This window comes from Cygnus atratus, chromosome 2, assembly GCF_013377495.2.
Source record: "Cygnus atratus isolate AKBS03 ecotype Queensland, Australia chromosome 2, CAtr_DNAZoo_HiC_assembly, whole genome shotgun sequence".
Lineage (NCBI taxonomy): Eukaryota > Metazoa > Chordata > Aves > Anseriformes > Anatidae > Cygnus > Cygnus atratus.
This window is the reverse complement of record NC_066363.1, coordinates 20,289,408-20,317,012: the sequence shown is the minus strand read 5'-3', so window position 1 is coordinate 20,317,012 and position 27,605 is coordinate 20,289,408. Positions and strand designations below refer to the sequence as shown.

Sequence of the window (27,605 nt, the reverse complement as noted above, 5' to 3'; positions counted from 1 at the left end):
ACTCCCCTCACAAATAAATTCACTATGTTAAAGTATTCTTTTTGCATGTGATAAAGAAACTGTGTCAAAATAATACCTAACTATTCTAGTTAAAAGTCATAATGAATGGAAAGCTGTGAGCTCCTTCATCATAGTGGTTCTGCTTTTTGTGTATCACTGCTCCTCAGTTACCAGCCTAGACTAAATCACCCTAGACTTTTATTTTCTGTTGTGATAAACATTGTTCTGCAGCTGAATAAAATCTGCTTGGAAAAACAAGGGCAAAGCACTACATTTCATGTATCAACTTAGACATTTCAGAAGTGCCTAGTGAAGAAAGAATATTAATATTTACACTTTACAGTGAGTACTCAGAGGGGTTTTTGAATAAGCGGAAGTGGATGTTTAGGAGTAATGCCCAAGTAGTTCTTCTGGGCTGCAGAGTAGGGAATGATGTAGCTGGCTGGACACATTGGTCTGGGAAGTGAGAAACCAAAGCCTGTCTCTCTTGGCTTATGGGCAAAGCCCAGATGGAAAGGCAACTAGCCTTTGGTGCGAAAGCCTGAAGAAGGTGTTGAACATGGTACTGGCAGGTTCCAGTGTGGCAATATTCTACTAATTGATCCAGTGGTCCACTTTCTGCAGCAGAAGAGGGCCGGCTTGCCAATGAGGAGACTGACAGAGTTATGATGCTCACATATTTGACTGTAACAGACAGTGATGCTCCTCCTGTGGAGCTGCAGGAGCGCTTTGGTACTCTAAAAAGAGAACTCCCAGAGAAGATAGGCTTCCATTTGGATAACAAGCAAGCATGTATCCAATGGGAAACAACTCCTTACTGATTCTACAGCCTTTTTTTCTCAACAAGTTATGATCCCATTTATCCAGAGCAACTGTGCTACTGAGGACAGCATCTTGTATTTTTTTTCTTTGCATAAAATTTAAACCACATATTGAATAATTCACACAATAAAGTACAGTTGTTGAAAAAATAGAAAGTGTTCATAAAACCAATATCTGAACAAGGAAAATTGACCAGCAGAGTCATTGCAGAATAACTGCACTCCCCCATGTGGGCAATCTGTATTGGAATGAAAATAACTTTATTCTGCAACACAGTGGATTGTTTCCTACCTGTAACTTTATTCCAGCTGCAGTCCCTTCTCTTCAGTCTTTAGAGGTGTAGGTTATACTTAAAGGTAATTCAGAGCAAAATCCTCCATTCCTGTCACTCTCTACAAGCTTGAATCATGGTTTTACTTTTCATAAGGGATCATCAAACTATCCACTCTGAAATCTAACATAAAGTATGTCATGTAGTTCCACCATAACTGAAGAAAAGGTACTTCATTTTCATATGACTTCAGCAGATGGAGGATCCTCCTAGAAGATATTTTTTTTCTTTTTTGAACCATGTAGAAGAGGGAGAACTGTTCCATACACAAAGGAAACTAGGTATAAACATGGAAGATAATATAGTTTTAGAGCTTTCTGCTATACCTGGATCTGTGTGTATAAAACACCAGAAAAACTTAGCATTTGTCTCATAACACCTGTGGCTGAAACTTGGATTATTTTTACTCCTTTACCTCTAACTGCCCAGAATGTAGAAACTGAACGAATTCATTAATGTTAGATCTGTTTCCATGACTCTGATCATATGCACAATTCCCAAAGCTTCCTGCAATCTTAAAACAGTCTTGAATTAAAAAGATGAGGGAATCCCATTTCTGATTTCCCTTTAATGTTTAAACATTTCCCTTTAATGTTTAATCCTGAATGCTAAAAACAGCAGTGGTTCTGTAAACCAAAATGTTACTGCTTTTCTTTTTGAAATGTGTTCTGAGCAAAGTGAAAAATCACAAATGCCAGGAAATAGCAACAATAGTGAGATTTAAGTCTCAATATTTCTAAACTTTTTAATGTCAATCACTGCTCCCATCTAAGCAGAAAATAAAGAGGTAAGTTATTTTGTATTCTGTACTGGTTACCTGGAAAGCATGGAAGGGAAAATCTTTGGACACTTGCCGTTCTTAAGAAAACATTTAACAGTTGAAATAAGAAGTGACAGTTTTCCACAGTGGCCTTATGGTAACAGAAATTTTAAAAATTGTTGCCTTTTTTTTCTGAACCTCTAGGAAAGCTTGAAATGTTTGTTTATTTATTCTTCTTTTAGCAAGACATTGGAAACATGTTCAGTTAACTTTTAAATCTGAGTTCATACCTGGAAATCTTTAATATCAGGGAAAGAAAAAAAAAAAAAAACCTCTTGAATCAAGTATTGTAATATAATTGATAATCTTATGTAAACTAAAGTATTTATTTGGTTAGTAAAGTACTATCCATATAGAATTACAATAATAGCACACAAAAAAATAATATACAATCTGACTACATGAAACACCTGATTTAGAAAAATCATTAAATATAAATAAGAAGCACTGAGTGTTTCTGTACACATAGCTTACTGTTAAATATCTACCTTCTTCTCATCTTTATTTGATAGCTGGCATTGTAACCATTGTTGTAGATTCCATTATGGAGCAGCACAAGATTCCATTATGGCAGTGGAAAAGATCAGAACTAAAAATACTCATCAGATGAGAAAACAGATGTATTATCTTAATCATGCAGTGAACATTTAGTAAATATCATTTGTTATGATGTGCTTTGGTCTAAGCCCCTTAGGTTATTTTACCAAAACTATGAAGCTCTTTAATAACAAATAAACAAAAATGAAATCTAGAAGTTTTTAACTTAGATGTTATAAACACAGTCTTCAAAAGTTCCGGAAGTTCTTATGCAATGAAATTACAGTGAAAGCATAAAACTGAAATTACTGTTGGTTTGATGGATGAAGTAACTATCCTGGACACTGCAGTGCAAGGTGTCAAAACACTTTGTACTGTGCAGGGAAGGAGGTTTTACTTCATCAGCCTGAAAAATCTTTCTACTCCCGTCTCTACTTTCTTGTGCTGCCATTTGTAGAGCTCATTTTTCATTCAAATGCTCACTTTTAAATAATTACTGTTTTTAAATATTTGAGGTTTTAATTTTCCTTGTTTGTTTGCTTCAGGGTTCAATATTTCAATTCTAAATTAAAAGATGGGGAGAAGACTTGCTGATTATTATTCAAGCTGGTTTTATTCCATCACCATTTAACTGACAGGACCATGCTGTTATTACAAAATCATCCACAGTATTAGCCATAGAATTACTGAAGAAAAAAAAAATTTGTATGGATTAAGTAAACCACCAGAGGGAGCATATATAATCCAATCAGTGTAATAGATTCATATACAAATGACAGGGAAAATCTCATTTTAAATGCTTTAGAAAGGATAGAGATTTAAAATATAGTGTGTTCTGTAAAATGTATTCCACTCTATCAGTGTATATAACTTCATGAATTTGCTGATTATACTGCTGCTTCAGGCAAAGTGAAAGAAATGTGCCCAGCCTATCTGTCTCTAGAATTTGTATTCCACCAACAGCAGTTCTCTATGCTGGAGTGGTTTTATATGAAAATATGTCAGAGTCCTAACACTTGTCTTAACAAGCGGTTTGTTGAATTAGATCAAATCTAGCCCATGATAAATGAGAAGTAGTGTCAGTACTATTTTTCTAACTTGAATACTGTTTCTTTCCTGAGTACAGAGCAGACAGAAATTCTCTGTAGAAATTCTGGCCCTTCATCAGTCTGCTCTGTTTAAAATGCCATGTATTTTTCTTTTGTTTTAAAAGTTGTGTTGAGACAGCAATAGGTCATTTTTATCAAGTGCAACAAATATATCAAGAATGAATGTGTAGATTTGTCAGCACTGATACATTACTGATAAGAATGGTATGATAACTAAATCTATACTTTATTTAGCAGAAAAATCCTCCACACCCGACTACTTCAAATCCTTTTCAAGATGCTTTTTCTTATTTTGACAAGCTAATTTGAACTCATGATCTGCAAGAATCTGTTAGGAAATCAGTATTCAATAATTGAGAATTTTATATGCATGGGAAGACTGATGGGAGCAAAGCAAGAAAAGAAACTGCCACAGAAGTGCTTAATGAACAAAGTATTTCCTTAAACCAGAGTGAGATTAGTGATGGTATTGTTTGAAATACAGAGAAGGAAGCCTCACAAGATCTTAGATCTTCTCAAGTGTGATAGCAATACTATTTTTAACACAGTGTAAACTTCAGTGAGACTGAAATCTAAGTTCCATTATGGAACACAGAGGATCATGAGTTCTTAATGTATTTTTATGGAAAGTTAGCCTGTATGCAAGTGAACTAGCTTTTCACTGAAATTCATACATCCATACAGGGATAAATATCAAATAAATGCCTTTTTACAAGCTGGACAAGATTGTGGAATTTGTTAGTAGCTAGATTCCATGGAATTATTGTGGAATTTCTGTAATTCTCCTTGATCACAGATTGTCAGGTACAATTCCTATGATTAATACAAATAAACCTAAAATGTTCAGTCTTGTAACCCAGAACTGCAGCGAAGGTGCAGTAGCCCTCGTAGGCCTGTGACATATTACAGCAACACCAGCCAGTGCAGTAGATACACTGTAGAACTTATAGAGTTGAATCATCCCCCAACCAAATCTGTCTCTTGTAGGTCTGTCAAATATCTCACATTCTTAAGGTGTCTCATAATAAACACAGAAAGTAGTTATCAAAGATACAGAGGACGGTTAAGTACTTAAATCCCATTTAGACAAGGGAAAGCAGACATCCATCTGTTATTTACACCTTTGAAAATATTTACTTTTCCTGATCCGTTTGGAAGGAGGACCACAAATTTTTTGTTTAATTTCCATGTTTAATTTGGAAGACACACAAGATAAAATAGTGGTAAAACACCAGATAAATAGGTAGATCGCACAGCTCTTTTCTGTAGAAACTTTTACAATTCTTCTATACACTAGTACCCTTTTATTCCTCACTTATTGTATAGGAACAAGAAGAAAAAAAATACTTTGTCTTTAATGAACCATTCATATCTAGGACTGCAATTTCCTTGTTAGCTGTAAATCTTTGAAATCTCAATAGAGTTGAGTTCAAACTTAATTCTGCACTATTTGTTTATCCTGGGGAATGCTACAGACATAATAGTGAGTATCGCCCTCCTCTATTAAACCTGCATTCACTCTGGGATTAAACATTTCCTGGCAGAACTGCACCATGCTCAGTCACACAGACATCCCAGATTCTTTTCTGTTTGTTTTCATTTTTATCTGTTCACTTCTAACATTGATAACTACTACCAGAAAGTTTGGATTCAGCTATGTTCCTATTTAGCTGGTGAAAGTTGACACTTGTCTGTGAAAGGGCTCCTCAGAATGCAATTTTTTTCTAGACCTTTTAAGAAATATCTCAGATTTTGGTCATCATTCTATGCAATGCAATGGGCTTTCTCAGGACTCAGTTTCTATACCAGGTATTACAGCCTAGCTGATTTCCAAATAAATGTATTTTTTGGTAATTAATTAAAAGATTTATACTTAACAACATGCTCATGCATGTCTATTTACTAGGTAAATAAAGTAAAGCAGACAAGACATTGTTAATTTACATGGAACTGTATCATGAAATATATGTGAAGGATGATTACATTAATACAGAACAGAAATAAGAACAAATATATATTAAAAAAAAAAAAGTTATTTAAACTTAAAAGTAAAGATTAGTTCAAAAACACTGAGATGAAAGTTACCAGTTAAGGCAGAAATTTTACCTGGTTTACCTGAATTCAAAGACAGAACTTCTAGAAGGTTTTGGCACCTGGAGATGGGAACCTCCTCCATGTGAACACAGGTTCAGACAGAGGAATGCAGTCAGGGTCCCAAACTCTTCTTTAGTTGTCTCACTATATCTTACCTGAAATAATTAGATATGAACAGATTGTCTTTTCTACAGATGCTTTACACTACTTAAATTGTTTTCTTGGTACTCAGACTGTTTGTTCCACTTTTTGCTTGTGTAAAGTCCCAATTCATCTCTTTTTAATACTGACAACATTTATTAGCTAATTTGTCTGACATTGTCTGGAAGACTTACCTTTATTTCCTAAACTACTGATATTGTCTTCCTATATATTGTTTTTCAAATGCTTTATTAGAAAACACACAAATGTGACCACTCCAAGCTTTATGACTTCAGGACAATTTGTCAGATAAATTCAGTTACACAAAAAGCTTCATTAATGGATTAGCAAAAATGATGATTGTGCAGTAGGTACATTTTGTCCAATAGGCTTAATAGTTCTTGGCAGAACTTTTATTTAGTGAGGAATAGGGTATCAGATTTTCTCCTTTTCATGCCTGAGATGAATTTAATTCATAGTTCCTGACTTCTTCCTTAACTGTCAGAAAATGGGATGTTTTCAGAAATGCATTGCTGTGTATCTATTTCAAAATACTTGAATGTTCATGAGACTAGATAACAGAAATGAGCTATTACACCTCCCCATTATATCCTAAATTGTTGGTCTAGGTAATCGCTTTCTCAACTGCCCATTTCTTTTCTTATTGCAAGTGTTTGTAAAAAGAGAAAGAGCCAAAACCAAGGACAAACCAGTTCAGAAGACCTCCAGGTTCTGTTCACGACACTTCAGTGGAGACAGAGAGCTCAGGCAATCATGCCTGACTCTAGGGTACTTTATAAAACGCAGGTTAATGCATTGCTGTGGAAGCCTTCATTTTGCTTTCCTTCATATAAACATCCTACCTACTGTATTGCTATCTATAGAGAAATCTAATGTCTTCTGCCAATTTTGTGACTTTCACTCATCATTAGAAAATGCTCTCATTACAAGGGAATTAAATAAAACAAGTATTTAAATCAATCATGCATTTTAATGGAAAGTTTTTGCACATTTATTTTCTTTTTCTTTACTTTTTAGTTTCACTGAAATATATCGCAGAATGGCAGTCCCAGTTAGATTTGTTTAATGGTCAGTTCCGTGGTCATACAGAAACAGTCACTTGTACAGCTGTAGTTCATCTTCCCATACCAAATATTTTTGGATGTAGATTTTCTTGCAAATTAAACAGAGCCTGGGATGGGAAGCTTCCTGGGCATTAGAAATTCATTGTTTGGACAATTAAATAGTTATGATGTTCCCTGAAGTGATTTTAATCCATCCCCAGGAGCACTGTCCAGAACAGTGCCCAGGCACACTGTAGGAGTTGGAATATTCCAGTGATTATTCCCAGTTAGTTGGCAGTTTATATGCAGCCTCCTTCTTTTCAAGTTTGAGAGAGTTTTCTTGTTTGGGCTTGGGCCATCCTGTGCCAGTAGTCCTCAGCGCCAAGGAGCATTTCTAGGCATGTTTATTTTGCTAGTATAGAAGGAGCCAAAATGATCACAATAGTCTTAACTTCTTTCCAGAGGCACTAATCTCATGGATGTACTCCTCAATATAACTTGAGCATCACTGAAGTCATATTTGTCTAATAGTCTCCTAGATATCTCTCTTTAAGGAAGGGCCATAAATGAAGTCTTTTTTTGTAAGCATAATATTTTAAATTTTACATATTCCTATACGTGTATCGCTATGTAATATTGCCAGAAATTTTAATTTAGGCAAACTTGAAATCTGCATGTCTCTTCATGAAATTTGGATAATCTAAGTTTAAGAACTGCTAAGGAAAACTGTTCAGTTTTTCAACATAGTCTACTGATTCTCTATAGCATATATATTTCATTGATCTTTACAGTGTGCAAAACAGTGGGGACTCTGTCACATTTCCCTGTTGGAGGTATTGCCAATTTCATGGAAATGAATGAAGTTTTCTTAGTATTCTTCCTAAACATTGGGACTTTTTTTTCTGCACCATTACCTCTTTAGTTTCCCTTCAGCTCAGCTCTGTTAAGTCTTCCAATATCTACATTATCACATAACATTAAAGAAACCACTTGTTTCTCAACAGAAATTACAACAAATATTAATATCTACAATTAATGATGAAATCGATGAACTGCAACTGTTCTGTTTTACAGACTGTTCTTGCTGAATGTGAACTTCAGAATTGGACTCACTTTTAGAGAAAAAGAAATGATTAGAATACTTGGGGGGGCGGGGAGGGAAGAGAGAAAACTTCATGAACTTAAAATTCCTTCAAACATAATCAGTTACAGGATGATTTATGTCCTTTCTTTTTATGTCTAGCTGAAGAATTCTTTGAAGCTTTACAGAAGATGTTTTTCTTAATTCATCCATTCTTTCTGTTCCACAAATGCAGTACTGTGAATATGGAGTTTCAAAACTGTGTGTGTTCTTTGTGCAGAACATTCTTTTGTTTTGTTTGCCTAAATTATAAACATCTTAACCACTGGCTTACTTAGTCAGTTTGTCACATTATGCCTTCTTCTCCTGTAATTGTTCCTGCTTCCTTTGACTTCCTACTTTTTTTTCAATTTGTGAATGTGATATGACAGGACCAGTAACCTAGCTTGGCTAAACCATAATATCTCTGCATTTCTTTTTCTAGCTGCTCAGATGCTGATGACTGCTGATACTGAAACAACTAAGTAGAGTATTGCTCAATCACTGTGGGTTTGTGTGTGGTAACAGAAATGTAAACAGACATATTTAGTAGTATCTCTAAGAACAAGACTGCCTTCGTCCTGTCACAAGGACTGTACTACTTCTAATGCTATTAGTGGATTTTATAAAGGAGCAAAATTCTAAGAAAAGTAAATGACTAAGAATGAAGTTTGGCCAATGTATGAATGAGACCTGTATATTGATGCGCGCTACCTGAGACTTGATATTCTTCAATATCCTTTCCAGTCTTATATTCCCATATCTGGGAGTACTGTAGGAAGCACAGCAGCTGTGGCTTAATATGTGCTTGTCTGGTTTTCAGAAAATCTGGGCTTAACTCTTGTTGCTGTTATGGAATTCTGTGTTATCTCAACCGAATCATTTAAACTCTCCTGTGCTCCATATACTCAGCTCTAAAGTGGAAAAGGAAACATTTCCCCAAAGGTGACCTTCATATTTTTGTTTTAAAAGGAAGAGAAATAACACTTATGGATGGTGTCCATATAAAACAGTATAAAGTAGTTTGCAAAACACAGTTTGCCACTCCTTTTTACTTATTCAACCAGAAGGAAATGTAACATTTAATGTTGAGAGGGGGAACATAAGATCTTCATGGGAGCATCCACCCTAAAATTAAAGAGATCACTTTGATGAGCAATGCCAACAGATCAGCATTCTCTACTAACTTTTGTTGCAATTACCTCTTTGGTCATATATAAATGCACAAACTCAAAGGCAGTGGAGAATGTAATTTAATATCAGATACTAATTTCAATGTATCTCCTTCCCAGAGATTTGATTGTTATTATTTTCTGCTGATTCTGTTGGAAAATTTGATACCATAATCTGACAAATTTGACTCTAGGCTCTTCTTACACTCTCTTTTACCTTGTAGTTATTCAAAGCAGAGCCTTTAGCAAAAGCTTCCATTTTATTCTTTATCTGCTTTTCAGCATGTTTCCTTTGTTGTTGTAAGTGATGGTAAGATTATAGAAAACATTCTCCTATTCTTCTTTAATCAGAACTCTGACAACTCCCACTTTAACTAGGATTTTTTCTTTTCTTTCTATTTGAATTTAAAATAAAACTTACCTCTTTTAACCCACTTTCATTCTTAGGCTCTTCCAGCAGCAAGAATTTCCAGTGGGAGTCCTTATTTTTACTGCCTATTCATATGTTGTGTCCAAGTTACAAATATTAACTCTTACCTGTGTTCAGTCTCTTTAACTATAAAAGACATTTTTTTGTACAGTAAAAAAAAAAAAGTTTAAACATCTTCTCACTTCCCTGTTTACATGACATTGCAGAATATGTAACTCTATTTTCTCAGAGAGATTTTCTCTATATATATAAAGTTGTGGAACAATCATCAGGTTCTAGATTGCCTGCATGGATGTGTGCCACTAATCTCTGATTATCTTTATCAATCATCTGCATGTTGTAAATTTTGAGGTATGCAACCTTAAGACAATAATGGTGCTACAGACATGGATATTCTGCATCAAACATTCATTCTGCTTTAGCAATTTTATTTGATTTTGTCATAAGCCTTAATATAGTACAGGCTGTTTGTAGTACTGTATATTTAAAACCCTCATATTAAGCACGTCATCTTAGCTGTTCAAGAGAAGACCTTACAACAGGGTGGGAGCAAATCCTCTTCTAACTATTCAAAAGGTCATCCTTTTCAGAAATAAAGTTTAATTAAGCAATATGTTCAAGTATAAGATAAATACAGACAACACATTTATGATTGAATTTAGCTATATGGTTAGATGTATTGAGCTAGCTGATAATTATAAATACCATTCAAATACCATATAAATTCATACCACAGACACTCACAGTGGCACTTCAACTTCGTAAGGACATTGAGCTGTGATAAAGTTCTGCATTTCTGCCAAGAGACAGTGGAAAATAATAAAGGGAGGAAAGGACAATCTTGTCCCAGGTAGCACAGTGTGACAAGAAAGTGATATTCAAAAGATGGAGGAATCAAAATGGAGCTTTTTTTTTGTGGGGGAATGGGAGGCAAAGCTAGACTGAGCACAAACATAATGCTTGATATATTTCTTTCTCAAAAAATCACTGATGGTTTTATTTTTCACTTGGACTGACACTAAGACCAAGGCTTCCAGTGTTTTATTTTGCTTTCTATCTTCCTCAGCCTGTGAAGAAATTCCACTTTAAAATATACTAATTCTTCTTATAAGCAACTCAAACAATATAGCTAGAATCATCATCTCTTCTTTCCATGATGTGAACAAAAGGGAAACTTCATGGTTCAAGGCAGAAAAGAGTTCTTTCTGTTCAATTTTCTACTTAATTTTCCAGGTAAACATTTTATTTAGAGGCGTCAATAAGTATTTTAACTCACTTGAATAATTATATGGTATTTAAGAAATCATTTCAAATTTCTGGAATGCCCTTCTGTTCCTAGAAAAAAGAAAAAAAAAAAAGAAAAAAAAAAGGAACAGTAGGCTTAAAAGCGCACATGTTGTGCATTTTAACACTCATGACTCTGGCATACCAGCTCAACCTGGTGAAATGATTTTTCCATCCAGACTTTGTCCTTTCCTTCCCAATAATTTTCCATTATGTTTTTAGCTTTTATAAGTTAAACCTTGCTGAGATAAACTCTTCTGTATAAAGGGTATCTGATTTATTATTAATCCTCTTTAAAGAGAAAAAGCACAGAAGTTTGAGTTATGCACTAAATGGACGCTTCTTGTCATTTAAATATGCTCTGCCAAATAGAGGTAAATGGCATCTGGTAGAACTGATGACATCACCATCACCTTTCTAGCTATGTACAGTCAATAGAAAGGATTCTGACATCTTTTTTGTTACCCAGACTCAGCTGCATTAATTATGCCAAATCATCACTGTTAGGCATGCAAAAGCTTTAATTCTTACTTTGCTCTCTGAATCAGTATTCCCAAATTCCACACAAATCCTGGAATTCCTTATATTTAATGAATGTCCCTATTCTCATTTGCTAGAACATCTTTGTTATTGCTTTGCCAGGAGCAGATTTGGGTCACCGCTTGAAAATTAAGTTGTTATAAAAAGGCCATGTTGACAGATGGCATAAATGGCATAGCTAATCAAATCTGCTCTAATGTTTTAATGGCAACAGGGAATTATCACTATGCTACTAAAGTTCTTAAAATGCAGTCAGTAGAGTTGGTGGTGCACTGAAATTACAGTTCCCAGAATTCTAACTCAATGACACAGCAATGATGGTATTGGCTGTGGTTGACATATGTCTCAAAGGAAGTTCACAAACAGATTTCCTTGGAGCCCAGCACAACTAGTTCCTGAAAAAGCTGCTTTCTGACAATACTGTTTGGACTCACCATTGCTTCGATAGCAAATGATAAATAAACAGTGTCCAGGGTTTAATATGTTTTTGTTTGAAGTAGATTAATCTGAAAAGTGTCTGTTTCACATGTTTAGATGAGCCATTCCAAGTCCCTGTGTGTCGCATTGAATTTTTGATGGTTAGTTAATTCCTCAGGAAGAATCAACATCTCTAATGTTTCTTGCCACCATATTTCAACAGTTTGTCAGAAGAAACTTCAGAAATGTAAATGAGTGGGTATGGGATAAGCATTTATTCACTTCGGAGTCTTAAGTCTGACACCATTTAGATACTTTTATGTCTAAAATAAAAGGTTCATTAATCCCTACCAGGTCTAAGTACTGTCAGGATTGAGTTAGCATGGCAATATTTAGCATGGCCTTCGTTGCAGGAATTTAGAGAGTGACTTGATATCATGTCTAAATATTGAGCTTGATTTTCAGATGTTCTGAATACCCACAAACCCATTAGATTTTAGTCAGAGCAGTATGACTGAAATGTAATGGGTTTGTTAGTATTCAGTACATCTGAAAATTAGACAAGTTATCCTTCAAGACAGAAGTTACTAATTAAGCTCTTCAAATTTCAGAGAAAAGTGTGAGCTGAGGTTTCCAAACATTATGTTCTACTCATAACTGTAATATATCATTATTTCTTTCTGCTTAGCAAGGTCCTTCTTTTTCTCTCAAACATTCATGGAGGCAGAAGACCCCAAAGATGGGGAGGCAGCTCCCATCACAGGTCCCATCACAGCATTCATTTACTCACCAGTCAGCAAGGAGGAAGAAAAAACTCTTTGTGCTAATCTGTACTCCTGTGCATTAGAAAGGAAAGAAGGAAGTCTTTGTACTTCTCTGGGATACATTTCTGTTTCAGGGATTTGTTTTCTTCACTGTAATAGGTTTTTGAAAGTCAGTTGCTTTAAAGTGAGTGATAACTGACATTTGTTAGGGTTGGTGTTTTGTTTTGTTTTTTTAGCAACATTGCAAATGGTGGAATGAGGATCAATGCAAATATAGCTAATAAGAATGAACATTTTCTCAAAATCTTTCATCAAAAACATTGTAGATTCTGCTGAGAATAATTATACAAAGTTTGTAAACTTCTTTTTCGTGACTTGTTAAGGTTGTTTACATTCCATTTATTACTATAAAAATGATTCCATTGCTCCATTCTTCCAAAGTGGACCCTGTTTCCCATATTTAATTGAAGTAGGGTAGCATTTGACGTCTTGACATCTTTCATTACATTGAGAACCAAAAATTACCTAAGGTAAGGCAACCATAGTAGTTGCCTTACTTGTTTGCTTAGTCTTGTCAAAAGGCAGTGAGAAATTTATTTGCTGTACAATCAGATATGTTATGGCCATGGATGCCAAAAGATATCATCTGGATATGCAAAGAAAATTTAAAAACCCTAACTGGGAGAACCTCTTTCAAAGCAGGGCATGATGGTTTAGTTATTTACTTGCAATTTTGATAATGCTTTCCATTTTTAATGCTACCTCATGTCTAGGAAACTCTAAGTTACTGTATAAATGCTGATAGCACTCTTGCTAGATGGGGGGTTGCCAGGGGAATCATTATATTAAAGCGTTACAAGTTACTTTAAAATTTCTTTGTCACATATTGCAAATGAGAAAAGGATATTGCAAACAGGTTATTCACATCACCTAATTTGAAAAGAAATATGCATGCAACTTAAATTTTCTACAGCTACTGAGGAGGTAGAAGCAGCTTTAGTATTCTCAAATTGTCATGAGCACTGTTCAGAGGATCTGTTATCTAAATCCATGAACATTGACTGCATAGTAATATGTGTATCTCAGTGTCTCAGATCCCCTTGCCTGATAAAAGCAGTGACTGGTTCATTACATCTTTTGTAGATTTGCATTTTCCTGGCTAAGAAAACTGGACAAAAACAATTCATCCAATTTACATCCATATGGTTGACATCAAATGTAAAAATATTATGGCTCAGTGCAGTCTTAAGTGTAATTATCCAGTGGAAAGGAAGCATTCCAATTTAAAAACTACAAATAATCAACCTGTAATATTAGGTTAATAATAACTCATTCATTGAAATGTCTTTCGCTCAAAATGGATGAAATGATTGACTCATATTGTAACAGCCTCTTGAATAAAAGTAATACCATGTGAATCATATGGATTTTAAAATAAATCACATAATTTATTTATTTTCTCTGTCATTCTCTCCTTTCCTTCTACTGTCCTCTAATGTTCTTGTTTTCCTCCTATTTCTCTCTGGCCAACGTCTATCTATTTCATTATTTAAAGGTGCTCCAGTGGATTTGACCGTCACCGGCAAGACTGGGTAGACAGTGGCTGCCCTGAAGAGGTATGTGAGTAGTCCTCAGCCCATCAGAGATCTTTCATATACTTATGATGCTTTTATTATGATTATGAAGAAGGGTTTCAAGGCCAAAGACATCCTATATTTATCCTTGTCATTTGGTGGAAATATTATAAATTGTAATAAAGAAAAATAAACTTCCCAATTGAGGGAATAAAATGGACACGAGGTAAACATTCTTCCTCTGAGAAAACACTTTAAAAAAAAAAAAAAGTACCAGAAGCCCTGCCTCATAACAATGCCTCTGCACTGTTTTTCTCTTTTCTCTTTTTCTTGCCAGAAAAGGGGAAGAAACTGTAATGTTCCTCCTCTCAGAAAACCCTCTGGCAGTGTAATCTTAAGTGAAAACCAGGCATTGCATGTCTTACATTTTGCTTATGAAGTCTGGCCAAATCATTTAGTACAGAAAAAAAAAATCATAGATTAATTCAAATAGATTAAAGATAAATAAATAAATACAAGGCATTTGGATTTCCTTTCTTGGAGATGCAGTGAGAGAAAAATATACCTGACTGTGTTAATGGTGAACTGTCAAACAGGGACTGTGGACCTCCTATGAAAGACACACTTAGGGTGCTCCTGCACTGGAGCAGTTCATTTTCAAGATATATTTATAAATATTTTACTGCTCATTCTTTCCTAGTGTCCTCCCTTTAGAAACAGGTAGGGTTTTGTTTGTTTGTTTGTTTGTTTGTTTTCATCTGGGGATTGTAGTAATAGGAAAAAATTAATTTACAACACTTTTAATCTTCTTATGGCCATAAAATAATAATAATAATAATAATAAATAAAAGTTAATTTTCCATTATGGCTGAAAGGTCCTAATTCTGTCATGAGTTTCAGCAACGTAGCCCTTTTGAAATGTATCATCAGGTGAAACTAAGGGCAAAATGTAGCCCCAAGTGTCTAGTTAGGAAAGCACTTTCTGTTTTATTCTCAGTAGAAGCAGAGAGAAGTAATGATATAGATCCAGTCTGATGGAAGAATTTTTTGGTCCTATAACTGTAATTGCAAAATAACTGCATCCTACATAATGCCTTGGTAAGCGGGCTTGAAGCTTCAGCTTTGCAGTTTGTACGCTGTTAAGAATGGAATTTCTGAGAGATTTATTGTCTGTGGATCACAACCTTTTCAAGAATATAAAATAAGATTTATTTGGAATATCTGTTATTATAGGGCACAATCTTTGTATTGCTTTAATCCAGACTGTAATTAGATAAGACTTAGTTGTTTCTGTTGATGAAGTTATGCAAAAACATCCTCTCTACTGGACAATAGTCATACTATTCTGCTAATTCTGCCTTTTTCTTCTAGATTCACTATTTCTAATGCTCCAAGGCTTGCTGCATGTTCTGAGAGGAAATTATTGATACACTAAGTGTATCTGAGAAACTCATAGTTTGATTTGAAGTTTCAAGCTACTTGACTGCTGCTTACGGTCTAGCTTTCAGGCTCTTTAGAGTAGAATCAGCAGCTTGCATAATGTATTCCAGAATGATTCTTTGAGCTGACTGCTGGAGCTCAATGAAGGATCAACAGTTAACGCAGAGGTTAATTTTAGATGTATTCATTCAATCATCATGAATAATGAGGATTCTTATAGTAATATTTCCTTTTTTTGTAAGTTATATTTTGAGCTAAATTTTGATGAAATTGCATTGGTGAAATTAACAGTGGCTTTCAAGATAAAACATGAACAAATTTACAGAATAATTATAATGCAGGTACCAATACCTTTTTTAATGTAATATATTGTTTCCAGTAAAACAAAAAACAACCAAATACCCATGCGTATTAAAAGACAGACAATATCTACTGGGTTTTGACAGGCAGATCTCAAGAAAATGAACTGGCTTTGTGGGATTCCACTTCTGATTAAAAAGAATAGGGATAGCAAGAGTTACAGACAGTTCCAACATTTGCTGCTAGTTAATTGGGTATATTTTCCTGTAAAACTGTGTGATCCATGAAAGAAAGCATTCATTACAGCTGCAGAATCCCTACAAGTGTCCACAAATTTAATTAAAAAAAAAAAAAGGTGGCATATTTGTGTTGAAATATTTGCCTATGAAAATTAAAGCAAAATTATTGTAAAGCGGCATATATTATTTTATGTTAATATAACATAAGAATTTTTTATCTTATATTTTTGTATAATACTTTGTATTATAATTATTATATTATACATCTGTAACACATGTAATATTATTAATATTATAGAAATAATAGGTATATAGTTAGTATGTTGCTCTCTAGTTTGGGATGTAAATATTCTCTAGGCTGAATACATACACACATTCACACATGCATGTTGTTCTGTGACTACTGCATGTAAAGCCTAGTTAAATGCTGTAGTTAACTTCACACTATTCACTATGAACAGCCATGATTTAATTCCCACTTATCTTTTTTAACAATTTTTATGGCACCTAGACCAATGGCACAATGAGTATTCACAATAGAAGAGTGATAATTTGAATTATATTCTTAGGTGTTAAAATCTGATTGGGGGAAATAATGTTTGACATTCAGGGATGACTTTGAAGCATTGCCATTAACAACTGAACATTGTAAGTTTTGTTGCTGAATGCTCTGTAAAGTACTTCAAATGAAGAAAGGAAAAAAAAAAAAAAAAGGAAAAAAAAAGCGCTTTTGAAATTCCTTGATTTAGGGCTTCCATTTTCATTCTCTTTCCTGTGACAGCTTGTCCGTACTTAAATTCTTCATTCAGTGACAGTCCACCCTAAGAATGGTTTTTTTGTTGTTTTTTTGTGTTTTTTTTTCCCCAACAGTCAAAAGATAAGATTTGCAAGAAGACTGTAGACACAACAGAAACACCTCCATACTCCACCACAATCCTTCAACCAACCACAACAAAGTTCAGAGTTTTAACAACCACCAGAGGATCCACCACTTCCCAACTGCCAACTAGCTTGCCCACAGAAGGTGAATTGTATAGATTGCTTTTGTCTATTGTACAAATGTGACATTTACAACGCTAAAACAAATATATTTCCACTAAGTACGTGTTCATGTTGTCTTTTTCTCTTTGGGGTAATGGAAAGAGTAGGGAATTCCAGTCAACTACTTTTAAATTGCAACTTGCTCTTGCAAAAGTAAGCGTGAGTGTGATGAGCACTGGCGGAGACGGGGGAGTGCTGGGGGAGCAGACTTCTGGAGAACTTGTGGTTACAAGGAGTTGTTCATGCTCCTGTAGCTATCAGGCCATAGTCCCAAATTTGTTGAAATATTAGATGGAGAAAGCACTGGTAAAGGTAGTGAAGAAACTTCCATGACAGAGTTAATGAATTTGGGATCGCCTTGTGTATTGTATTTAGCCAGGCAAAAATTGGAGATGACCAAAATTGAAGAACTCTTTGAAATTTGCCTGTTCACTTTTTCCAGTCAGTTAGCACTGTTCTTTTCATGTAGTGCTCGCAGTTGTGAAATAGTTTCTATAGGCTTCTGAAATGAATTAGCTGGGTAAGTGATGGAGTGTCAGTTCTCATCCTTGTTCCACTGACTGCTTAAATCTTGCCTTTCTATGGATATCCTCTTTTCCTCCTTCTGGGGAAATTTCAGCTGGATACAAAAGCTAACCAAGATTAATCAAATAGCATCTATAAAATAAAACAGAGTAGGGACAAGATTTCTGTTGGAATTGGATATTAACACATGGGAAGCTAGCAGGTGTGTGCAGAATTTCTAAGTGGCCTGTGACAGGAAATTTTAAACTGAAGGCATTACGATGTGGGAATCTACTGGTAAAACGGCTTGGTTTTGTTTGCAGTGAGAGAAGTTCAGAAACCATCAATGGAAGATTTGGACTGCATTGGCAGAATTATTCCCATATGCACACCTGCTAATATTGCCCTGGGATTTTATTCATTAAAGCTCACAACAAGAGGAAAAGGAAATAAATAGGATTTAAAACTGGTAGACCTTTTTTATAATTCTTAGAAGAGGAGCTAGGTATTGTTTCATTTTATTGCCGTATGCTGGTTCATGCAGTCCTTAATATGATAGAATGCTCAAGTATTAATGCATAACAAAAATAAATTATTTCTAAGCGCTATGAGGTGGCGTCTGGTACCCTTATTTACCAGTATTTTGAATCCTTCTTTACACTGTAACAGTTTCATAGGAAGTAAAGCCTTGCTTGTAAGTAAAAACACTATGATCTTATTCTAATTGAACTGCACACTAAATTATTTTTTAGTTGTGGAAGTTGTTTAGCATTAGAAAGAGAGTCATTTCTAAACCAACTAATGACCTAGAAATTTGCATTTTGCTACTGCTAACTTTGAATTTCCTTTATAGATGACACCAAGATAGCGCTGCATCTAAAAGATAACGGAGGTAAGAGATGATTCTTTTGTTTGTAAATAATGTCAGCAGTTTATCAAATTACACCCCACTGAAATTCATTAATCAAAATCATACTCTAGAAATAGCTTTTAACAGATTCCCAAGGGACTTCAGACTTCCACATCTCTGCAGAAAAGCGTAAGGGCAAATAAGCTTAGCAACTGCTTAGTAAATTAAACATTTACAGCTCTCTTTATAAGTCTTTAATAAAACAGGTTTAATTAACTTCTTAAAAAATGACATATTAAAGAAAAAGTTTAAATGTATTGATACATTTATTAACTGTATTCCTGTATTATAATAACACAGTATTAAATTGTACAAAGAGGGTATATGATACTAGTTCTAAATGATGATATTCAGTATATCAAATTCATAGTACTGCATTATGATGTGACATTTTATTAATAAACATGTCCATCTTGAATCTGTATTTCTGTATGAACACAGATAACATATTCACATTCCATTCTGTGATTTAATAAGATCAGAGTTTTCTTTAAATTGGTTCCCTGATAAGGGTCTCTGTTAAATCAGAATCTGCAGGAGACTACTCTTGTCATCTTCTGTGTGGGTTCAAGAACTGAGTCCTGAGGTTTGTTCCTTCTTCCTTTGAAGTCAATAAGAGTTATTGACTAATGCTATCAGAATAGGATTAGGTTATTAGGTGTAGGCTGGGTCTGTGTTTGCTTACTGAGGAGAATTGAAATATTTGGGTTGATTTCTACGGGCATTGGAACAGTCTGTCAAAGCAGAGAGTGATTTGCTGAGCAAATTGGAACAAATTATATTTCCACTGATGTAAAGGGAAATATTATTGGCACTGATTGCCTTTCCCCTGGGCAGAGGAGGCTGTTTGACATGGATTTGACACAGAAATGATGTCTTCAAATAAGGTCAGCTATGAACTCAGAGCAGTACTGTTAGGCATTTTGTCTATGGGAATATCCATGAATCTTTTTCTGGTTCTTCTTGAAATTAAATTACATATTATTTGTTGTGAAAAGTGCTCCAGTGCTCTTGGAGATCAATAAACCACGTGAATCAGTCAGCACTTCACTCACAGGTTTCACATCTGCTCTGTACATAAAATGCCTTCCCAACTGAGCTGGACCCACTCTCTGCCCTCCAAACAGACACTCCAGGGCAGGCAGCGAGCCTGGGACCAGGCAGCTCTCTATCTTGAGCATCCCATCAACAGCTCAAAATAGTATGCTGTTACAGCAAAAGTAATTCAAAAGGTGGGCTTTAAAATATGGTTTTTCTCAGGTTTTTCTCAGCTTGGGAGTTGCAACAGAATTATATTTCACTTGTCTTATGCTTGTCTAAGATCTGGAAAGAAAAACCCTGTGAAAGCAGACAAAATGCTGACTATTAGATAAAATGAGGGATGGCTGTGGTCTGCTTGGTGAAGTGAGTTTGTGGGATTGTGGCATCACTTATCTTAAATATAAGACATCTGTTGCCATGCAGAACACTGCTGCATTTTAGGAGGACAAACCAACAACTGATGTGATTATTCATTTTCCTTTCTTTTATTCTTGAAATAAAAATCAGAATAAAACAAAAATAAAATAAAAATAAAAGAAACTGACTTTAAATAACACAGAAGCAAAACAACACATCAGGATTTCTCATTCACACAGTAAACGTAGCTTTTAATCTGGGAAATTCTTTTTGATAAATCTTCAGTTATGCGTTGAATTTTCCAGTGACCCCTAGATTAGTCTCAGATAAAACCTCTGCAGCTGTAGGCATGTTCTTTCATTCTCCGTGATTTGTCAGCCTTTCAAGAAGAGTAGATTGTTTCAGGTCATGAATATACAGTCTTTACTTTCTCATACTAGATCTTGAAAAACTCTGATGAAAGGGAACCTTTTATAATGGAAAACCAAAGCCATATTGGATCATTGATAGCCTATAGTTTGATGTGTCCTTGGATGGTAGCAGTCAATATCTGGTTGGTTGCAACAAGAGGATTCTTTAGAAATTCTGTATCTCACCTCTGCCTTGAACTTTGGAAACCAACTGTTATAAAGCAGCAACTAAATTTAAATTAAATTTCAGGTTCAGGTCAAAGTTCTATGACTTTTTAATTGTATGAGAAAAGCATCTGCAAGTTAGTGCAGTAATTCATTCACAATCTTTCATGGCATATTTTAGTAACAATTTCAAATTCGCTTGTTTACATTTCTTCTGTGTTCCCTCTTTCTTCATATGTACTTGATAGATGCCTAGTAGATACATGCTTAAAACAATATAAAATACAGCTGGCATACCCTCCTCATTTTCACTGAATCTTATTTCTCTTTAAAATAGCAAGTATTTGTAAGATTTAAGATATATGGAGGGGGAAAAAAAAAAAACATATTTTGTTATTAACTGCAGTTGCTGTTATTATTTCATTTTTCTAATAACACAGCACAGCTGACTAAAGAGTTTAAAAGCCACAGCAATATCATATTTTCTTGTTGAGAACTCTTTGGTGGATGATTTAGATGATTGGCCGGCACATCTGAACGTTTCATTTGACCTTTTTAAACACCTTCTTGTGATGATTTGATTGCTATAAGTCCCTCTCAATCCGTCAGCTTTATAACTCAGAAAAAAAGCGTGTGTGTTGGACGTTAAGTGTCAGGGAAACTGCTAGCTCTTCTCATTCATCAAAATGTATTCAGAAATTGTTGTTAAAAAAAAAAAAAAAGACTACGTAGAAAACATCTTCCTCAGGGAGAAAGCTGTTTTGTACATTTATGAGTAAGTCCACCCCAGCATACACAGTGACAGGAAATGTCTGTGTCCTTATCCTTGCACTCTGGTGGACTTTTTCAAAAATGGTCTGGATATGAACATTCGTGGTATACAGGATTAATATTAGCCTTATAAAGACCTTAATTTGAGTTTGAAAATTGTGAAACTGGTTAAGAAAATACCAAAATACAGACCCGAGTTTTGAATTTTTGATAGAGTTTTTTTATATATCTTATATACAGTGATACATTTACCCAACATTAGAATTTTTTTAAGAGTCCCTAATGCCTGGAATCTAGCTCCCATTAGTCATCTGTCTCCTTAATTTCCCTTAAAAATTGCTGTCTGAGCTCTTTGTACCATAAGAATTCTTGACAAATTGTGGGGAAAGCTCAGTCCCGTTTTTCTTCTGTATCCTGAACTCCAGCTAAAATATATAGTTACTAACACTAGTTCATGCTTGGTAATAATTATCTAACTTATTTTTTATTACTATGTTAAGTTTCTAAATAGTGTGATACTACATAAGTGTGTCTTATGGAACTGAAGCCTTTTCAAAGCTGAAAACATAAGTCTCTATAGCTTGGAAAAGCAACAACCTCTGAATAAATACTACATCTTCTTTGTGCATTAAACACATAATGAAATATATTCTAGATATTATACACAATGGCCAGTGGACTACATGAGTATTTTTTAAAACAATTACAAATGAAAAGCGCTGAACTAATCCATTCTGGGTAAAAAATAAGATTATAGATTAATAATATTTATTTTTAAGACATTTAACTTGGTAGCATTGATAAGTTATGATCATTTCTGTTTGTTTGTTTGATACTTTGGATTATATTTAAATGCTCCTTAGAACAGGATATTTGTGTCTTTTCCAGAATTTCTTGCATCTTTACTGCATCTCAAATTTTCTGCCATCATCTTACTAAAGCTATCATTATAAAATGATTATGATATGTTTAAAAAAAATACCACCAATCAAACCTTCACAAATTCAGTCCGAAGTACTGCTACTAGAATGTATCCTCTAGCAAGTAAATGTTATTTTTGGCCTCTAGACATTTTTACATCACATTAGGTATTAAACATCACATTAGCTTAAAGAAGCATGATTTTAAAACAGTTTAACTAAACTGAACAAAACTGTGTAGACACTTCAACTTACATTTAAGTTTGACTTACACTATTTTATTATGTCTTTTGTTTTCTAAGCCAGGTATAAAATGATATAAGGTATCTACTCTTACAGTTGTCATGACTTAACTGTAAAGGCATTGTTAAATCAGCATAATTTGTGAACTTTATACCATCTCAACAGTTTAACCTAGATCTAAATGGAAATCTAATGGGCTAAATGTAATAGGCTTGGTAAACTTTTAAGACTGCATTACTTTTGTCTTATCATTTGCTCCTGTTGCTGTCAGTGCTGTGGTAGAATGACAGCTAGTGCACAAAAAAAGTTTCTGTGATCTTCTGTATTTCTAAGTACCTATTCTGCATGGAGTTAACCCAGTGGTTGCAGTCAGCAGATTCCTACACTCTCTTCTACACTGGTCACTCATCTTTGAGATTATAGTGCATGGGTCCCTGTGAAGAACTGTTAGAAATAGAGGTTGAGTGAAAGAAGACATATAGTTGTATGTTTTACATTGAAGCTGACATGCCTGGGGTTCTGTACCCATGAAGTGGAGGGGGAGTAAATCTGGAAGCATGAGAAGTTGACCTGATGGTCTTGTGTTTGTTTTCAGTCAGGTTAAGAGGAGTCAGTGGGTTGACTGAATTGAAATTCTTATAATCTGGTAAAGTTTTGCTCTTCTGGATGTAGCAAGTCAGCTACATTGCCAGGACAAATGCTATGGTAAAATATTGAGCTTTGTGATAGCCACTGCTTGATTTTACCAATCCATTTTAATGGCTTAAATGGTCTCAAGCCACTCAGACTGGAATTAACACCAATAACAACTGTTGCTGTGTTAAGTGATATTTTAGGGCTAAAGAATGTAAATCCTTAGCTAACAAAGTTAGTGCTGGCATCCTATAAGCAGAGGGATTTAGTATTAGTGCACTCACATCCATTTACTGCACTAAGCAGTTGATGAGTCTTGAGATTTACTGAGTTGCCCAGAACCCTATGGAAATTTGATAACAAAGCTAGGTATTGAATTCAGAATTTGTGGGTTACACTTCATAATATTCTCACTCAAAACCACCTTTCATTCCTTATGTGCAATGGGAAACCAATTTTTTAAACATTAACTTAACCATGACTTTATAAATCATTATGAAACCAAGTAAAGTGGAGCAGTGGGTTAACCTCAGAATGTTAACAAATACTAAGGGAATGAACCCACAAAAGCAAGAAAATCACACTCCATTATCATTAAGAAGCTCAGAAGTCCAGAGCATGCTGTTCCTAAAAAGGGTAGAGACCACATTTTTATGGAGATTCCTCTGAGCCTCCGGAGAATCCTTCCAACTGTAAATTCACTTCTTCCCTCCCACAGTTGCTCTATGTAGGTCATTAATCTTCTGTTCAGGAATCTGCATTATGTATAGGAAAAAAGCTTAGATTTGGACAACCATATACCTGCCCCATAAAACAAGCAGTTTTCTGGTAGACTCACATTCCAGACATAACTGGGGGCCCCAAATAGGGGAAAAAATCAGTGGCTCTGCTGAGCACACATAGGCTGTATCCCTGTGTGCTCAACTGTCATGAACATTATGTCCTCCTCTTCACAGGAGCATATTAACTCAAGTCAAAAATCATCCAGATAGGGCAATTCAAATTCCAGTCTAGAGATGATGTACATGACAGGGTGGAGAGCTGGTGGAGTGAACCTGAATCTGTAGGTATCCGTGTCACTGACAGGCAGTTTAATTGCAGAATTACCCTGAAATAAACCTTGAAGAGGGTGTAAATTTCCTTATTCCTTGCTTAGATTACTTTAAAAAGGCCGGGTATATATTATGGTAGACTTCCAATACATCAGAGAGTATCTGTGGTAAGCAGTACATACCTTTTGTTTATATATCAGATTTATATAACTTGCAAAAGTAGTACCCAGTACCCAACCAAGAAGTAGAAATGGTCATCTAAAAAATCATCTTTTAGTATATCACACTTTACCCCACAGCTCAAAACTTCAGACCTTCAGACTGAAATACTATATATAGGCTGAATTAGAAACCTTAGAGTGTATGATGGAGAATGGAATCCCTGTGAAGTACATATAAGGTTAAAAAAAAAAAAAGTAGTAACGTTATCATGGCAAGTTTCAAGTGATCTAAATGATGCATTCTTTAAAGATCATAAAGTTTCTGTGATTCTGTAATATTTTTACAGTAAGAATCTCTTGAAATAATGATGCAAAGAAGCTCCCCTTTCACATTTCAGTTGTCATAACAATTTTCACATAGTTCCAATCCAAAAAAAAGATGTCTATGAATTAAATGAGGCATTTCCCTTAGAGGTCTACTCTTTCTCTGTACTTAATTCCACTTAATTTTAGATTCTCTCACAGGGTATTACCAATTTGTTTGTAAGCTCTTTGAAAATATGATCTATCATGTTAAATGTTTGTATTATAATTGCATACAGTAATTGTTACTATTATAATATATAAGCGTGTATAAAATTCCTCAGCTAGTATTTATGGGATAGTATTTTTATGTAACAAATAACCTACTAAATTTGTTTTTGTATTAATAGTTTGGCATAAATCTATTTTAATCAATAAATGTATTTTTATAAAACTGTACATCGTACAGCTTCAGAATCACAGCCAAAATTAAAACGGACATTACCTAACATGTAAATTGGGGAATGCAGGGGAAGTTCCAAAGTTACCAACTGAACTATTTAAAAAAATGTCATGTTCACCTGGTGGCCCTGGAAATACCACACATTGTTTCTTTAATGTTTAATCTATGTAGTGCACACACCTAAGTAACAAGAGTGTATAAGTGTCTGTCATAGATGTAGTTATACCTGAACCTCTACTTTTTTACAGTCTGGCATTATTTCATCTGTAGGAGTGATTTTCATGGACTGGTATCCAGAGCCGTTTTGCTACAAAACTAAGTCTGTGCCAAGAGCATCGCCAACTTAATAAACCAGAATTTCTATACCAATATTGCTGCATAGATGCTCACATACCCATATGATAGCTTCTTATTCATCTGACCAGACAGATTAAAAAATGCTTTTAATGAACATATTTTAAGAATATGTCCTATTCTACCTCATGACCTAACAGCAAATACACATTTTATAATAAATCATTCCTGTATGAGAAGTAGTTGCAGGGTTTATTCTTTAACTTTTTGTGATAAATGCAGAGGTTTACCATGAAAATTCATTCATCGGGTAAAAAGAGGGGAGAGAACAAACCTCAGTGTTCTTCATGGAGAAACACTAGTGACTAGGCTGATTGCTGTCATCTGTATCCCTGGCTTTTCTAGTATAGCTGTGTCAGTCAGGAGGATCAAATAAAGTATTGCAACATATCCTGTAAAGGTGCACGTGCATCTAAGTTTGAATGGGAGCTTTTTACCATCTGACTAAAATGCAAGAGTGAAAAGCAATGATGTGGAGGAAAAAGGAGGTTTCAAGGTACACAAAGAAATTCTTTTTTTTTTTTTCCATACGTCATTTGCCCTTAGATCCACGTCACTTCATCTAAAGGAAAGCTTCTAGCTTCACATATTTTTCTTCCATTTTCTAACAAAAGTTTTTCATATCTCTGTTCTCACAGGCAGAGATGTAAAGCTTCAGCAAATACATTCTTTTCCATCTCATATCATGAAAGATGTATATGTATGTATCACAGTTTTGTTTTCTTATATATAAAACTATCACAGTGGAAACTTCATGTGAACCTTAAGTTTAGGTAATAGAAAACCTTGGGGTTTTTTTTGCGTCTTTTGCAAACCTCAATGATTAATATGCAATAGTGAAATAAACAGTATCAAGAATCCATCCACAATGTGTTTGCAAATGCTCTAGGTAACCATCCCTGTTTGTACATTCCTTTGTTCCTCTTAAAGTCAGCATCACAGTCCACATGGACCAGGACAAGATTTTTTATTCACAATTCCTTCACTTTTTGTTTTCTTCTGTGCCAAAAGACTCTAACCCAACAGTAAGTAGAGATATAACATAATAATATAAAATCAAAGATGATAGTCCCAATGTGTTTATCATGCAAACAATGACAACAGGGTGTTGTTGGTTTGGTTTTTTTTTCAATTTTTTTTTTTTTTTAGACAGCATTCCAGCAGGAAAATGGTTATTTCATGTTAGTATTGTGTGTCTTTATACTTGGGAAAAAGTTAGTTGCTGTTTCTGTACTGTTATTCAGAACCTAATTAGAAGCAGACTAACCTTGCAGATGTTAACATGCTCCTTCTGCTTAAAAGGTTTATACATGAAAAAAATCTGGGGAGGAATTGTAAATAGAGCATATTGTATGTAACAACTGTTATTTTGAGCACAAGAAAATGAAAGTTTGGGGAAAGTTCCACTGAGAAAGCTTGGGAAAGGGTTGGTCATAAGACAAATATCCTCCTATGGGATTAGCCTTGCCTGGAACAGCAGATGTACTGTGATAAGCTTAATGAGATTTCTGCACCTGAAAAAGTTTCTGAGCCCCCTTTTGTTTTTTCATCTATTTCCCTTGGTAGCTTTTTAAAAGAGCTGTCAGTTGATTTTGCAGCAGAGAGTATTTTCAAAGTTGACAACACTGTTTATTGTCTCTGTGCAAAGAGAGTGAAATCAATTTCTCATGAGTATTTGAGCCCTGGGGTCAATGAAATGAGTTTCGATTATGGAAATTACAAGTTACTTACACTTCTTGTCGTTTAAGAAAAGCAGTTCTTGTATTTCATTTGTTTTCAAATTTGCCATTCTGATCACTGCACTGATGTCCATGCAGTGCTCCACCCTAGACTAGTAGAAATCTAGGCAGCCTGTTGTCACCTGTGTTATTTGGAAATGACAGCATCCTCAGTTGCAAAGCTAGATGCTAAATGCTGAGAAAATATCAAATCAAAGGGGATTCATTTGATAGTCTTTACAAAGTGCTTAGGACCTTTGCTGAAATCCAGCATTTCTTGATATGCAGAATACGATGTTTTGCCTTCAACCATAAACTAGTTACAATACAAATCACTCATTTAATGTAAATTGGCCTGGAA

General features: G+C 34.8%; 1 protein-coding gene across 1 annotated transcript in view; it reads left to right on the top strand.

Annotated features, from left to right (window-relative positions):
- PLXDC2 (plexin domain containing 2) overlaps positions 1-27,605 on the top strand; it is a 269,462-nt gene that overhangs the window by 227,243 nt on the left and 14,614 nt on the right. The window contains exons 10-12 of the mRNA XM_035545164.2: positions 14,201-14,261; positions 17,069-17,222; positions 18,597-18,635. Of these exons, the coding sequence (XP_035401057.1) occupies positions 14,201-14,261; positions 17,069-17,222; positions 18,597-18,635 (254 nt within the window). The remainder of the gene's footprint in view (positions 1-14,200; positions 14,262-17,068; positions 17,223-18,596; positions 18,636-27,605) is intronic.